General features: G+C 43.1%; 1 protein-coding gene across 1 annotated transcript; it reads right to left on the reverse strand.

Annotated features, from left to right (window-relative positions):
- Nucleotides 1–2,027: 2,027 nt before the first annotated feature.
- LOC115538253 (uncharacterized) lies at nt 2,028–5,506 on the reverse strand. Its single transcript, XM_030349925.1, has 4 exons — nt 4,981–5,506; nt 4,353–4,512; nt 3,840–3,996; nt 2,028–3,507 (listed from the first exon to the last, which is right to left on the reverse strand). The coding sequence occupies exons 1-4, from the start codon at nt 5,266–5,268 to the stop codon at nt 3,321–3,323; spliced, it is 792 nt and encodes a 263-aa protein (XP_030205785.1). The 5' UTR covers nt 5,269–5,506; the 3' UTR covers nt 2,028–3,320.
- Nucleotides 5,507–12,343: the final 6,837 nt, after the last annotated feature.

Genomic DNA, 12,343 nt, shown 5'->3' on the forward strand with positions numbered 1-12,343 from the left:
CTGAGTTGTAGACGAGAATGTTCACTAAGCATCACTTTCACCACCCCATAGAAATCGCCTGCAGCTCCAACAAGACAAAGTGTATTAGACGCTCATGTTTGTCACTTTGTTGGTAGCAGATGTCTCTGGAAAATGAATTATAAGTCAGGGCTCGACCTGGACCCTTGTTAGCTCCAGGGCCTGGTGTTCTTAAAAGAGGAGTGCGATGTTATTTAATACTCAAAACTAAAGAAATTCCTGTCTCATGGCCTGTGGTCATAGACTCGATATTCCCAAGAGATATTCCCAATATTAGTGGGAAAAGTGTGGCAAAAACAAGATCACACAGCGTTGTGTTTATTTGTGACGTTAATATTAATAAATTGCGTGTGTGTGTGTGTTTCCCTGCTGTCATCTTATCCGTCGGGGATTCCTCGGCTCGTGCCCTGCGATTCCACCCCTCTTTCATCAGCCAATCACATCTCTTGTGCCTTCACCTTCCCAGGATCCCGCAAGCCTCGGGAGCAAGGCTGCAGGGCGTTGCTATGGCGCACGGGTTGAAAGGTCGCTCCACTGGAAGTAACGTGATGAGTATGAGAGTTGACAAGAAGGGAGAAAAAAAAATACAGACAGCGGGAGACGGACACACACAGAAATACATCTTAGAATGATTGTATGTTTTATGCCCTTGATAAATGCCGGTGTGTGTGCGTGCGTGTGTGGCTGTCTGTTCACTCATACGCATATATCTCCTATTATCAGGTTCCCCGTAATCAAAACACATGGTGCTGGTTAACTTCTCCCATACCTGATCACAAGTGTTCCTGGATCCACGGCTGGTAAACAAGAGAAATGTGATCCTGCCAGAGATCATTAAAGATAGAGCTTACCTGTGGAGGTCATAGCCATGACCAAGGTAACGGTAAACAGCTCCAGAATGTCTTATGGGTGTCTGTCTGCACAGGCCTGCTGTTGATTCACTGCCCTGTTGATAAAGGCTGGTTGAGGCTTAACATCCTGTGAGGGCTGGGGTCTCCTCATTTCACACCTGATTGCATCATAAGATCAATTATGAATCAAAGCTTCCCTGGAGGTTAAGACTTAGTTATCTGCTTTTTAGATTCTATAAGGTGTGTGTAGTGTAAAAATACACTACACACGTAAAGTGTCTTGCTCCAGAGGCAACAAGAAAAATAAAAGAAAGAGACCAGAGAATGTAAATCATCCTACAAATAATACTTTCTGTAAACATGACCAGAAAGTATGTCAATATCCACAAAAATATTGATATATAAATACTAAAAAACTAAGTAATATTACATAATCTATAGTTAAGGTAGTTGAGGAAGACATATTTTCAGTGTGTTGCATTACTTCTGTTGGGTGAAGTGTTGGGAGATGGGTCGGTGACAGCCACTTCTCCCTTCCCGTCTGTCGTTTTAAGGTTAAGGTTATCGCCGTGGCGACATGTGTTTTCCCCATGTAGCTCCTTTGTCATGTGACCCACATGGCAAGAACAAAGAGCAAACATGATCTGCGATCGACCGCTGCTTTGCTTCTATCGGCACAGACACACAAACACCCATGTTTTTGCGTCTGTGCCGATGGAGGTTAAGCAGGCCCTTGAGTTGTATGGAAAACGGTTACCACACACACAAACACACACACATTTGCAGAGAGAGTGCAGACAAGCAGGATAATGGAGAGGAGGAAGATGTTAACAGATATACTACTGGTGCTGTCAGTTAATCACCACATGCACTCCTCACCTAAGACACACACACAATTGAGTGTGTGCGGAACCAATACACTGGACAATATTTGCCTGGTCTGTGATTAGATTAAGGTGTGACATGTTTTGCAGCCACAGACATCTCCCTGATATTTTTAGGTGTCCTGCTGAAATTCCAAACCTATTAAAACAATACAAAGCCTTTTTCACCATTTGGAGAAAGCCCGATAAATCAAGAAGATATGTTTTGGATAATTTTACTGCCCCCACAGAAATAAAGGTGTTCATCTCACTACCAGAAAAAAATAACCCAAAGCAATTTAGAAGCGTATGTTAAGATACTTTTATTTTTAACAAGCACCAGCTACAAAGCAATATGATGACCTTTTCCTGACAATCTTAAAACATTAAGAGTGTAGAGGAACACAGTACACAATAATAATTTAGCAAGTAAAAAATAATTCAAAACAATTTAAAAACTCCATAAACTCCAGCAGAACGCAGACTTGTGCAGGTAGGTGTGATCCTTTAAACTGCACCAGCACCGAGTGTCCGTGGGTCAAAGAAAAGCCCCTGCATCAGTGCAGCTGGCCTAATACAATCAGGAGAAAACACCCAGCAACTTCGGAAAACAATAGATAAGTGCACCGACAGTGAATTGCCAAAGAGGTGTTTAAGAGAACAAGCACGCTGTGTGAAGACCCCAGAGAGCTTTAATAAGGCAGAACAACGTTGTTAAGACACTAGTGTCAGTTTACAGTACACCTCCACCCTGGAGACACAGTTGGGTCCCGAAGGGTGAGCGTTACCCAAACTATCCAGACACCAAATCAAACCAATATGAGCGTCAACACATAGACAATGAACTCACTTAAAGAAAATAACTTTAAAGATCTTACTGTGCACTTACAGATCACCCCCTGGATCAATAGGAACACATTGGTCATAATGAGAACGAAACAGCCCTTAGCTTATGATAATAAGCTACTTCCCGCCACCAAAAGGGTTTCATGTTGATATTTGCTGACGTAAACCAAGCTTTCTGGTTCACCTTTGGAAATGTATGATATAGTATAGTGATGATAACAGTTGTATTCTGTCATAAATATGCTATTGATGTTAGGCAATGTGTTAATATATGGAAACATCATAGCCAAGTAAGTCATCAAATTGGTATACTGCACCTATGATGGGTTAACACGATACATAGAGAGCCGTCGGTTTATGCGGTTGTCTGGTAAAGTAAGCAGCACACATGTATCCACGTTAACTTACTGCACCAAGTGCATTGGTGGACACCAATGCACAATGTATTTTTTTTTGGTTGCAAAATACAACCAAACGGTTAGCAATACAACGACCTGAAGTTCTGTATCCAGTTGGTTCTAGTAGTGTTCTCCCGAACAATCATCTCCCGCAAAATAAAACCCTGACAGCTTGAACCCTATAACTTATCACCATTATTATTGCCATCATCGTCCCAAAATCGATCCCCTAAAGTCATGGCGAGCTCCACCTGTTACTGCAAGGGTAGGCAAAACTCCAACTCTACCTCCCGTCTGCGTGACACACCGAGCCGGAGCGACGGCAGCGGGCCTCGCTGTGCCCCTCAGTCCAGGTGTCCTTCAGAGTGCTGAATGCTGAACTCACAGTGCCGGCACTGCTGATGGACGGAGAGGAAGGAGCCCTTGACGCGCGTGTTCACCTGACATTTGTGGCTGCAGGTGGGGCAGCGGTCCAGCAGCCGCAGCAAACTGCTGTCGTAAACGATGTACTTCGAGACGTCGCTGGTCGACCTGCGGCCCGGAAAGGGGACACATCACGGATCTATCTTTTGGATTGGGGTTAAAATCGCATGACGTTATTTCCTATTTTGTTACTGATTGTTACCGCTGACGTCAAGCGACGATGCTCATGGGAAATGCAGTATTTATTTGTAGAAAGAAACAGTCAACACTTTTCTTGTGACTTACCGGTCATCAGTGCACAGATAAAGCCTGGATAAAATCACTATTTACTATTGTATAGCACTATTTATCAGACCCTGTCATCCAAAGCTAATAGAAGAAACATTGGAAAGAGCACAGACCCGCTATGGGTTTACAGTTAGAAAGGTTGGACGACATACTCAGAGATGCCCGACTCCTCCGAGATGGCGTCACAGGGGGGATCTGAGGAGCTTTCGGGGTCACTCAGGGACTCTGGCCCCTCTTGGTAACGATGATGATCCGGTACTAGAGGTTGCTCCGCCCCCACTCCCTTTATGGTTAGCCTGGTTTGGCCACCTGTTCACAAGGCAAACTAATGTCAACTGGCACAAAGCAATACATGGCACTTTGTGATATTTAAATAAACACAAGGAATGATGACAAATTAAAACAAAATAACTACAAATATACAATGACGCCTACTATTTATCTTTACCTGATTTAGATGCATCTTAAAAATAATTTTTTAAGCTAGTGAAAAAAGCAGGTGAATAATTTTGTAAACTGCTTTGGTGAACATTAACATATTTGGAGCTACTCCAGTATTGATGACATGCTTTGGTGGTTCTCAGCCTCACTTAAGTCACTTTTGATACAAAGGTCTGCTATGTGACCTAAAAAAATACACATAATACAAGTATAGGTAGACCCACCGTGGCTTTTTCTGTTCATTAAAGTTCCCTCTGACAACTGGGTCCCAACCGTGCGTACGCTCTTAGCAGGTAAAAAGCACTGGAGGCCGATCTCACGTGCACATACTGGGTAAGACTGACAGGCCACGTCGGTTTTTTTGACAAGTGAAACTGCAGCTCCCTGTACAAATATACAGAGATTGAGTTAATGTAGATTTTGATTAGCTCAGTTGTTAATTTCTCGTTTTCTGACAGCCCTCAGGTTATATGATGTTGTGTTTTTCCCTCTTCATGGATACATTAATAACACTACAATTGCATTCAAGTAGCATGGATTCATCAAGTCGAAAACACACCCTTTACATGCAACATAAAATGCAATCATGATAGTCATGAGATACCATACAGGCCCCACACACACACACACACACACACACACACACACACACACACACACACACACACACACACACACACACACACACACACACACACACACACACACACACACACACACACACACACACACACACACACACACACACACGAATGTAAGGGTTGCTAGTACATTGTTATAACACCGATTTAGACAGCAGTACAGGCTAAATAACGATACTTGAATTTATCCCATCAATGACATAACACTTACATTTTGGCTGCCACTTACTGCTGCGACATGTGGATAGATGGTTGGAATAGCATCGTGTTTCAAAATCAATTTTTTTGCAAAACCCATCGCTTTCTGCATGTGGTTTTGGAAGCTGTCATTGCTGAAATGGGCACTACACACACGTATTCCCTCTATGTTTTCATCAACATCGACACGGTATTTATAAATGAAATCTAACCACTTCTGCTTCTGAACGGGGTCTTTGGGTAAATAGTGAAAGGATGTTCCTAGCTCTGGATGGCATTTTAATACAGCGCAATCTGACATGTTTGGTTAGCATTTAGCTACAACTCATTACTGGACAATGGGACTAACCTATTGTCACCATTTTCGTCACGTTTCCATGTAAATGTAGCATCAAATGTAAATCATTTTATGTTTTGCTATTTTGTGAAAAACCAACGACTGAGAGCGATTTTTACGCCTACTTGTAAAGATGTACCACTGCAGCAAAAACAGCTGATAAACAGTAACAACAAACTGCGCAGGATACGGAAGCTGCTCTTGCGGAAGTAGGGACAACTTTAAAAAAACGCATGCGTGACTATTCTTCACATCACTCATAGTTAATATAATATACTTTTTAATATTTCACCGCCTCAAACAAAAAACAAGTGCTGCTTACTATCTAATGTTGCTATTTATATTATAGTGTATTAAAAAAACTACAGCAGGCATATTCGACCTATATAAATGTGACAAATGAAAACGAAATGTTAATGACAATTTATGAAGAATATCACACAAAAGCAGAATATTTATAAAAAATGCTTATCTACTGCAGAAATAATAGTAAGATAATATATTTAGGCCTGTGTAATTAATCATAAAGGACCATTAGCCCATACCAATCATTACATATCTTATTCAATAAAGTTATCGAAGAATAGCTCAATGAGTGACTATTGTATACATTTCTACGTATCTACCTCCTGTCTGGGAGTTGACATATTCTCATATTCACAGACCAGATCAAGGTTGAAAGATTAAATATCATACTAATATAAATAGAAAAATATGTTTTTCTATTATAGTAATATATACTTTCGTGTTTTTCCTAAAAATAAAAACAGTGGATATTGTCATTTGATAACCGGATAATTGATTTTTTGTGTAGATCATTTGTTTGGGAGTTCTTTTGGCAAGATAAGGGAATACAAGAACTGGGAAGTACAAGAGACAATGTTACGGGGAAGTCGACACTCGACTGATGTGTGCGTAAAATATCTGTGATCCCGAGGACAAGCTGCAGAGTTCAGTCCGTCCAGTGGGAACCGGTCCGGTCCACAGTAACTTTATGTCATGTCCAATGTGATTAGACATGATATAAACGTCTTGAGATTAAGCAATGTACTTGAGAGTAAGGCCCAGGTGTCCAGTAGTGTATACAGTGTGTGTGTGTGTGTGTGTGTGTGTGTGTGTGTGTGTGTGTGTGTTTGTGTGTGTGTGTGTGTGTGTGTGTGTGTGTGTGTGTTTGTGTGTTTGTGTGTGTGTGTGTGTGTGTGTGTGTGTGTGTGTGAGTGTGTGTATGAGTGTGAGTGTGTGTGTGTGCGTGGTCTATCTGAGTATATTGTTTACATCGGCCGCTACAAATGTGATAACATTGTAATTCCTTGTCGTGTGTGTTTGTGTGTGTGTATGTGTGGGAGTGTGTGTGTGTGTGTGTGCGTGGGTGGGCATGATAGACAGTGTGTGCATGTGTATCACAGATTGTATTAAATAAGGGTGTAGCGATGTCACATTAGCCACTATGTACGCATATTCATAACAAAAAGCTCTCAACACCCGAAACGAGACCCACAAACACACACACACACACACACACACACACACACACACACACACACACACACACACACACACACACACACACACACACACACACACACACACTCAAGGTTCTCCTGATTACACATATCTAAACAGAGCACGCTCAGTTGAGGGTCGCCTGTAGCCTTCAGGTAAAGGGTAATTGGTTCCAGACTGACCTCTTTTCGTTCTTTCTTCCTTCCCTTTTTTCTACCAGCTTTATTTCTTTATATCTTGCGATATTTTATTTTTCTTGTTTTCTTAAGGTTTTGACGTTATTTGGCTCTTCCTCGCGTTCTTTCTTTCATGCTTTCACGTCTCCTCACGTTATCACCCACACACGCATTCTGCAGCACATGTATGACACATGCATGACACATGCACAAATCAGTGGCTAAACCCCTCAGTGACAGTGATAACGACCCGGCCGCCACCGGAGCGCTACGTTGAATTCCAGGCCTGTCATGAGGGGAATCATCTGTGACCCGCCCCAGACGTTACGCTGACCCCGCGTCCCAGTGTTTAACCCAGACCCTCTGGCCCATGGACACACACATGTCTAAACAACATAAATCACTTGTATCCCTCCCAAGAAAAAAATGGAAAAACCTGCAGCAACGCTACTCCATATACCTACCAACACCCCCCCCCCCCCCCCCCCGACCAACGTTCAACAACCACCCCCCTCCCCAAACTTCCTGTCCTCACCCTGCTCACCCTGACCCCAGCCGCTCTTCTCCTTCTCCTCCTCGCTTTCTTCCTGGGATTTGTGTGTTTCTAAGTCTCGGTCTCTCATTCCTGTACTCTCATGTCCCTCTCTGACCATCATTACTCCAGCCCACATTACCTCCCCCCCCCCCCCCCCCCCCCCCCCAACCTTCCCCCCCAGTCCCCTGACCTTCTCTATGATGTCATCGTCTCTTCATGTGACCCATCAGTCATTATCACCACTATTATATATAAACACAGGGTGCGCTATAGAGAAGCTTTCAGGAAGCAGTTGTATTTCAATTCACTATATGTTCCCAAATCGGATTTGTTTATTTAGTCATTGAGGAGATATCTTTGCTTTGTCTTGAGTGTGGTGTGTGCTGTGAAAATTTGAATCACCTCTCTTATGTAGGTCCTTGAGACACCCAATCCACCCGTGGCTGGCCTTTGGCGTGCTACTCACTTCTCGGCCTGGAGCTTGTGTTAATCTCTCTTTTCCCCCCGGCTGTCTTCGGTGCTCTTTCTCTTCCCTCTTCCACTCCTCCTGCTTCACACAGCTCTATACTCTTCTCCTCTTCCATGGCAGGAGAAGATGGATGACGGAGCAACAGATCAGAGGGAGGAATGGAGGAGAGGAGCGTGGAAGGTCAGAGCTCCAGGGGGCCGCCAGGCCTGCTGTTGCCCCCCCCCAACGAGGGATCACTGGACGGGGTTAACTCCTGCTCTCTCTATCTCACTCACAGACTGCCCGTCTGTCTCTCCCCTCTGTCTGTCTCTCTCTGTCTCCCTCTCTCTCTCTCCCGGCCTTTCTTTTTATTTCCATTTCTTCAATGTGTCTTTCATGTCTTCCTCGCTCTCTCTTCTCACTTTCTTTCTGTTTTGTGACAGAGACTTCATGCTCTTACAGTAACTTAACAACGGCATATTGGTCATTTTTGTGCAAAACATTGGTTGTAGAATCACTTATACGCGTATTAAAGTGGCTTTTATTAAAACTGTAAGAGGAGATTATAGCCTAGGGTTTATGTAATGGGGGCTTGCACCAAATCAGTTGCACTGTAACTGCGGGAAGTGATACCACAATCCACCAATTTTTTTCCATAATGGTTTGCTTACCTGGAGGGTACTTAATGTGTTTATGTAAGTGCGTTGCAATGTAAATATCCACGGGTAATCAATCTATCCTTCATGGTGTATTTTGACTTTGTTTATACTCATTAAATGTGTGTGTTTGGGAATAATGTCTGTGTTTGTGTGCAGTCCAGGCTGGTATTTGCACAGGTGAATGTATAAGATGTTTATAAAACATAATATCCCCAATCTAAAAGGAGAAAGTCACCGGTGCATGCCGATCATTATTTCATTAATGACGTAATTGTCTATGTAAGTACAGATGGATTGTTGTGGGACTGAGTGGCCTCACGGGCCGATCCCGGTCCTCTCAAATAAACACCAGGGGAGATTACCATCCCTCCTGCAGCAATGTTTAAAGTTGGAAATGAGGTTAAAGGAAAAAACCAACATACTTGAGCTCTTAAACATACTACTTCTGAAGCAAGGCATAGAGCAAATTGCGTTCGCAGACACAGTAGTGCTTGCACAACGTCTCCAAGCTGAGAAAAAGAAAAGAAGATATTATGCTCTGATACTGGAATGAATCACCCTCGGGAAGAGGCTTTTTCTCCCTCATCCGTATCCATTGAAATCCGTTTTGGTTTCGTGTAACCCTGGACTCTATACCCTCATTTTGTATCGTCAAGGATCTGCAGGCATCGAGACCAGGGACTTTTGAATTGGAAACAGCAATACCCACGTAATACACTGGGGCTAACTGCTGCTATCACCAAACAGTCATAACCTGAAGAGCCCATGCTGGGCTTCATGAGAGGGGTCCTTACAGTGTGCAATCTCTAGACCGCTCCACTGGGCCTGAAATGAGTAATAATGTGAAGGGAAAGTTGTTGAGGGAAAGATGGCGTTTTTGACTTTTGAAATATGAGACAAATATTAAGAAGTTTAGAGGTATCGACAATGAAAATATAAAACTATTAAAATAGCCAAATTGTACAAAGACTTTTTTTTTCTGGAACTTTTGGATTGAATTATATGAAAGTATGAAGAAAAAATAATATTTTTCCTGTGTGAACAAAAAGACAAAACCAGAACATGCATGAGTCCTGGATGACAGCATGATGGCAGAAGAGGATCTCTCTTCTCAACAAAATCCCCAACAGCATACCCTGATGCTGTTGTCTTCAGTGAGTTCGTCAGAGCAGGTTAACGGAACACAGTTGTTCTCACCTGCTTGACTTTCTTTTGGGACTTTCACACTTTTCTTTCTGACTGACAACGGTTTTCATCAATGTTTGTGGTTTACATTTACCAAAGCCTCAATCTGAATCAATGTAAGACGGTTGAACTGTTGAACCGTTGCAATGCATTAATATTGAAATATGTGAGTCATACCTCATTCCAATCATGCACACTAACAGGCAGGCCGAATCATTGATTTGGTCCATACATTACCTTACATGTGTGTGTTCGTACATAACGTATGTATGTTGAGTGTTCCGGTCTGGTTTACTTTTTACAAACTTTTCATGCACAGAACCATACAGAGCTGCAGGGTATGGTTTGGAAGCTATCACAACTGTTTCTCTACAGGAGACAGAACTGCAAAAGTATCTCTTTGTGTGTGTGTGTGTGTGTGTGTATGTGTGTGTGTGTTTGTGTGTATTGACTGTTCTCTTCCCTGCTGAGTGACAAATCGTATTGTCAATGGCGAAGTATCAAACTCACAGCATGCCCCCCCCCCCCCCCACACACACACACACACACACACACACACACACACGCACACGCACACGTACACGTACACGTACACGTACACGTACACACACACACACACACACACACACACACACACACACACACACACACACACACACACACACGTGAAAACAAATAGACAGATATACTTGCATTCATGATTACACACACTCAGACACAAAGATTTATACTAAGACATGCAATGACTAACAAGAGTTGGTCAGTGCAACACTGATAATGTATATATGTTGTGCGTCTGTGTTTGTGTTTGTTTGTGTGTGTTTATATGATTAGCCTGACACACACACATACACACACCCACAAACTGGCATATGTTTCATAAATATGCCAAATAAATGAAACCATTGTGATTGCTGTCAAGGACGCATTTACATGACTGGAGATCATTAACCACATAAGATAGTGATTGACAGACAGACACACACACACACACACACACACACACACACACACACACACACACACACACACACACACACACACACCACACACACACACACACACACACACACACACACACACACACACACACACACACAATTTCCATATGTACAATGAACTTCTAATGTTAAGTAGGAGGATGATTGATCTCCGGGTGGAGAGAGAGAGACTAGGGTCCATACATCTGGGTCCATGCGTACATTGAAGTGGTTCCTTCAGATCTATCTCTGCCTAACGTAAACCATGTATGTCATGCTCTGGTGGCTATAATTGTTTAGTTTGCCGATATATATCATTAATATATATCATGCTAAGAAGAGGCCCATCGATTGCTGTGTTTGGAGCGCATGGGTTTAGTTTCAAATCGTTTCCAGCATCATACTCATGTTACGTAAGTACGAGGGCAAGTACGGGTTTATTTGCACTTAGATAACGTAACTTACTTTTCAGCACTGATTAAGATACACACAGTGAGCTTGACGGGCATGCAATGGTGAGACTAGATAAAAAAGTTGGGAAACATCTTCTCCTAGTAGGAGTATGAGAGCTAGAGAGATAGGAGAATATAGGAGAGGGATATATATATATATATATATATATATATATATATATATATATATATAGAGAGAGAGAGAGAGAGAGAGAGGAGAGAGAGAGAGAGAGAGAGAGAGAGAGAGAGAGAGAGAGAGAGAGAGAGAGAGAGAGAGAGAAACACAGAGACACAGAGAGAGACAGAGAGTGTCAGATAGACAGATAGCCCCCTCCCTGGTTGAACCATCACCTAAGCAGCCAAAAGGAATTTTAGACAGGCCATGGGAGAGGAGGTGGTGTGAGCATGTGTGCGTGTGTGTGTGTGTGTGTGTTTGTGTGGGGGGGGGTATTGATAGGATGGATGTTTAGAAAAAAGAGATGGTTGAATAAAAAAAGTCAAAAAGTGCTAGGTAATGTAATCATGAAATGTGATGAGCCTGGTAAATGAATCCCCTGAAGTAAAAAGCAGAGAGATAGACTAGAGACAGGAAATGAAAGAGGACACGAGATTAGGGCAGAGAAGAAGATTGAGAAGGGAGAGGGGGGAGTCTGTTGAGACGTTTTCGGCTGACAGTGAGGCGGGAAGGAGGGTGTGTTGAGAGGAGCGTACGGGAGAACGACCAGGAGGAGGGGGAGAAGAGGAGGGGAAAGAGAGGAGTGGAGACGTGGGATGGGGGCCTTGGGGCCCAACATTATCCTGTTATTGAACTTCAGGGACACAGAGGGCCCTCTCTCTCTCTCTCTCTCTCTCTCTCTCTCTCTCTCTCTCTCTCTCTCTCTCCCTCTCTCTCTCTCTCTCTCTCTCTCTCTCTCTCTCTCTCTCTCTCCCTCTCTCTCTCTCTCTCTCTCTCTCTCTCTCTCTCTCTCTCTCTCTCTCTCCTCTCTCGTCTCTCTCTCTCCTCTCTCTCTCTCTCTCTCTCTTCTCTCTCTCCTCTCTCTCCTCTCTCTCTCTCTCTCTTCTCTCTCCTCTCTCTCTCTCTCCTCTCCTCTCTCTCGTTCT

The sequence above is a fragment of the Gadus morhua genome, unplaced genomic scaffold (assembly GCF_902167405.1).
Source record: "Gadus morhua unplaced genomic scaffold, gadMor3.0, whole genome shotgun sequence".
Classification (NCBI taxonomy): Eukaryota; Metazoa; Chordata; class Actinopteri; order Gadiformes; family Gadidae; genus Gadus; species Gadus morhua.

Excerpts from the sequence above, each read along its gene's own strand:
- LOC115538253 (XM_030349925.1), bottom strand. The coding sequence starts at position 5,268 with ATGTCAGATTGCGCTGTATTAAAATGCCATCCAGAGCTAGGAACATCC. Across the intron at positions 3,997-4,352 it reads AATGAACAGAAAAAGCCACG|GTGGCCAAACCAGGCTAACC; the intron begins GTGGGTCTACCT and ends CCTTGTGAACAG. Across the intron at positions 3,508-3,839 it reads GAGGAGTCGGGCATCTCTGA|GTCGACCAGCGACGTCTCGA; the intron begins GTATGTCGTCCA and ends TCCGGGCCGCAG.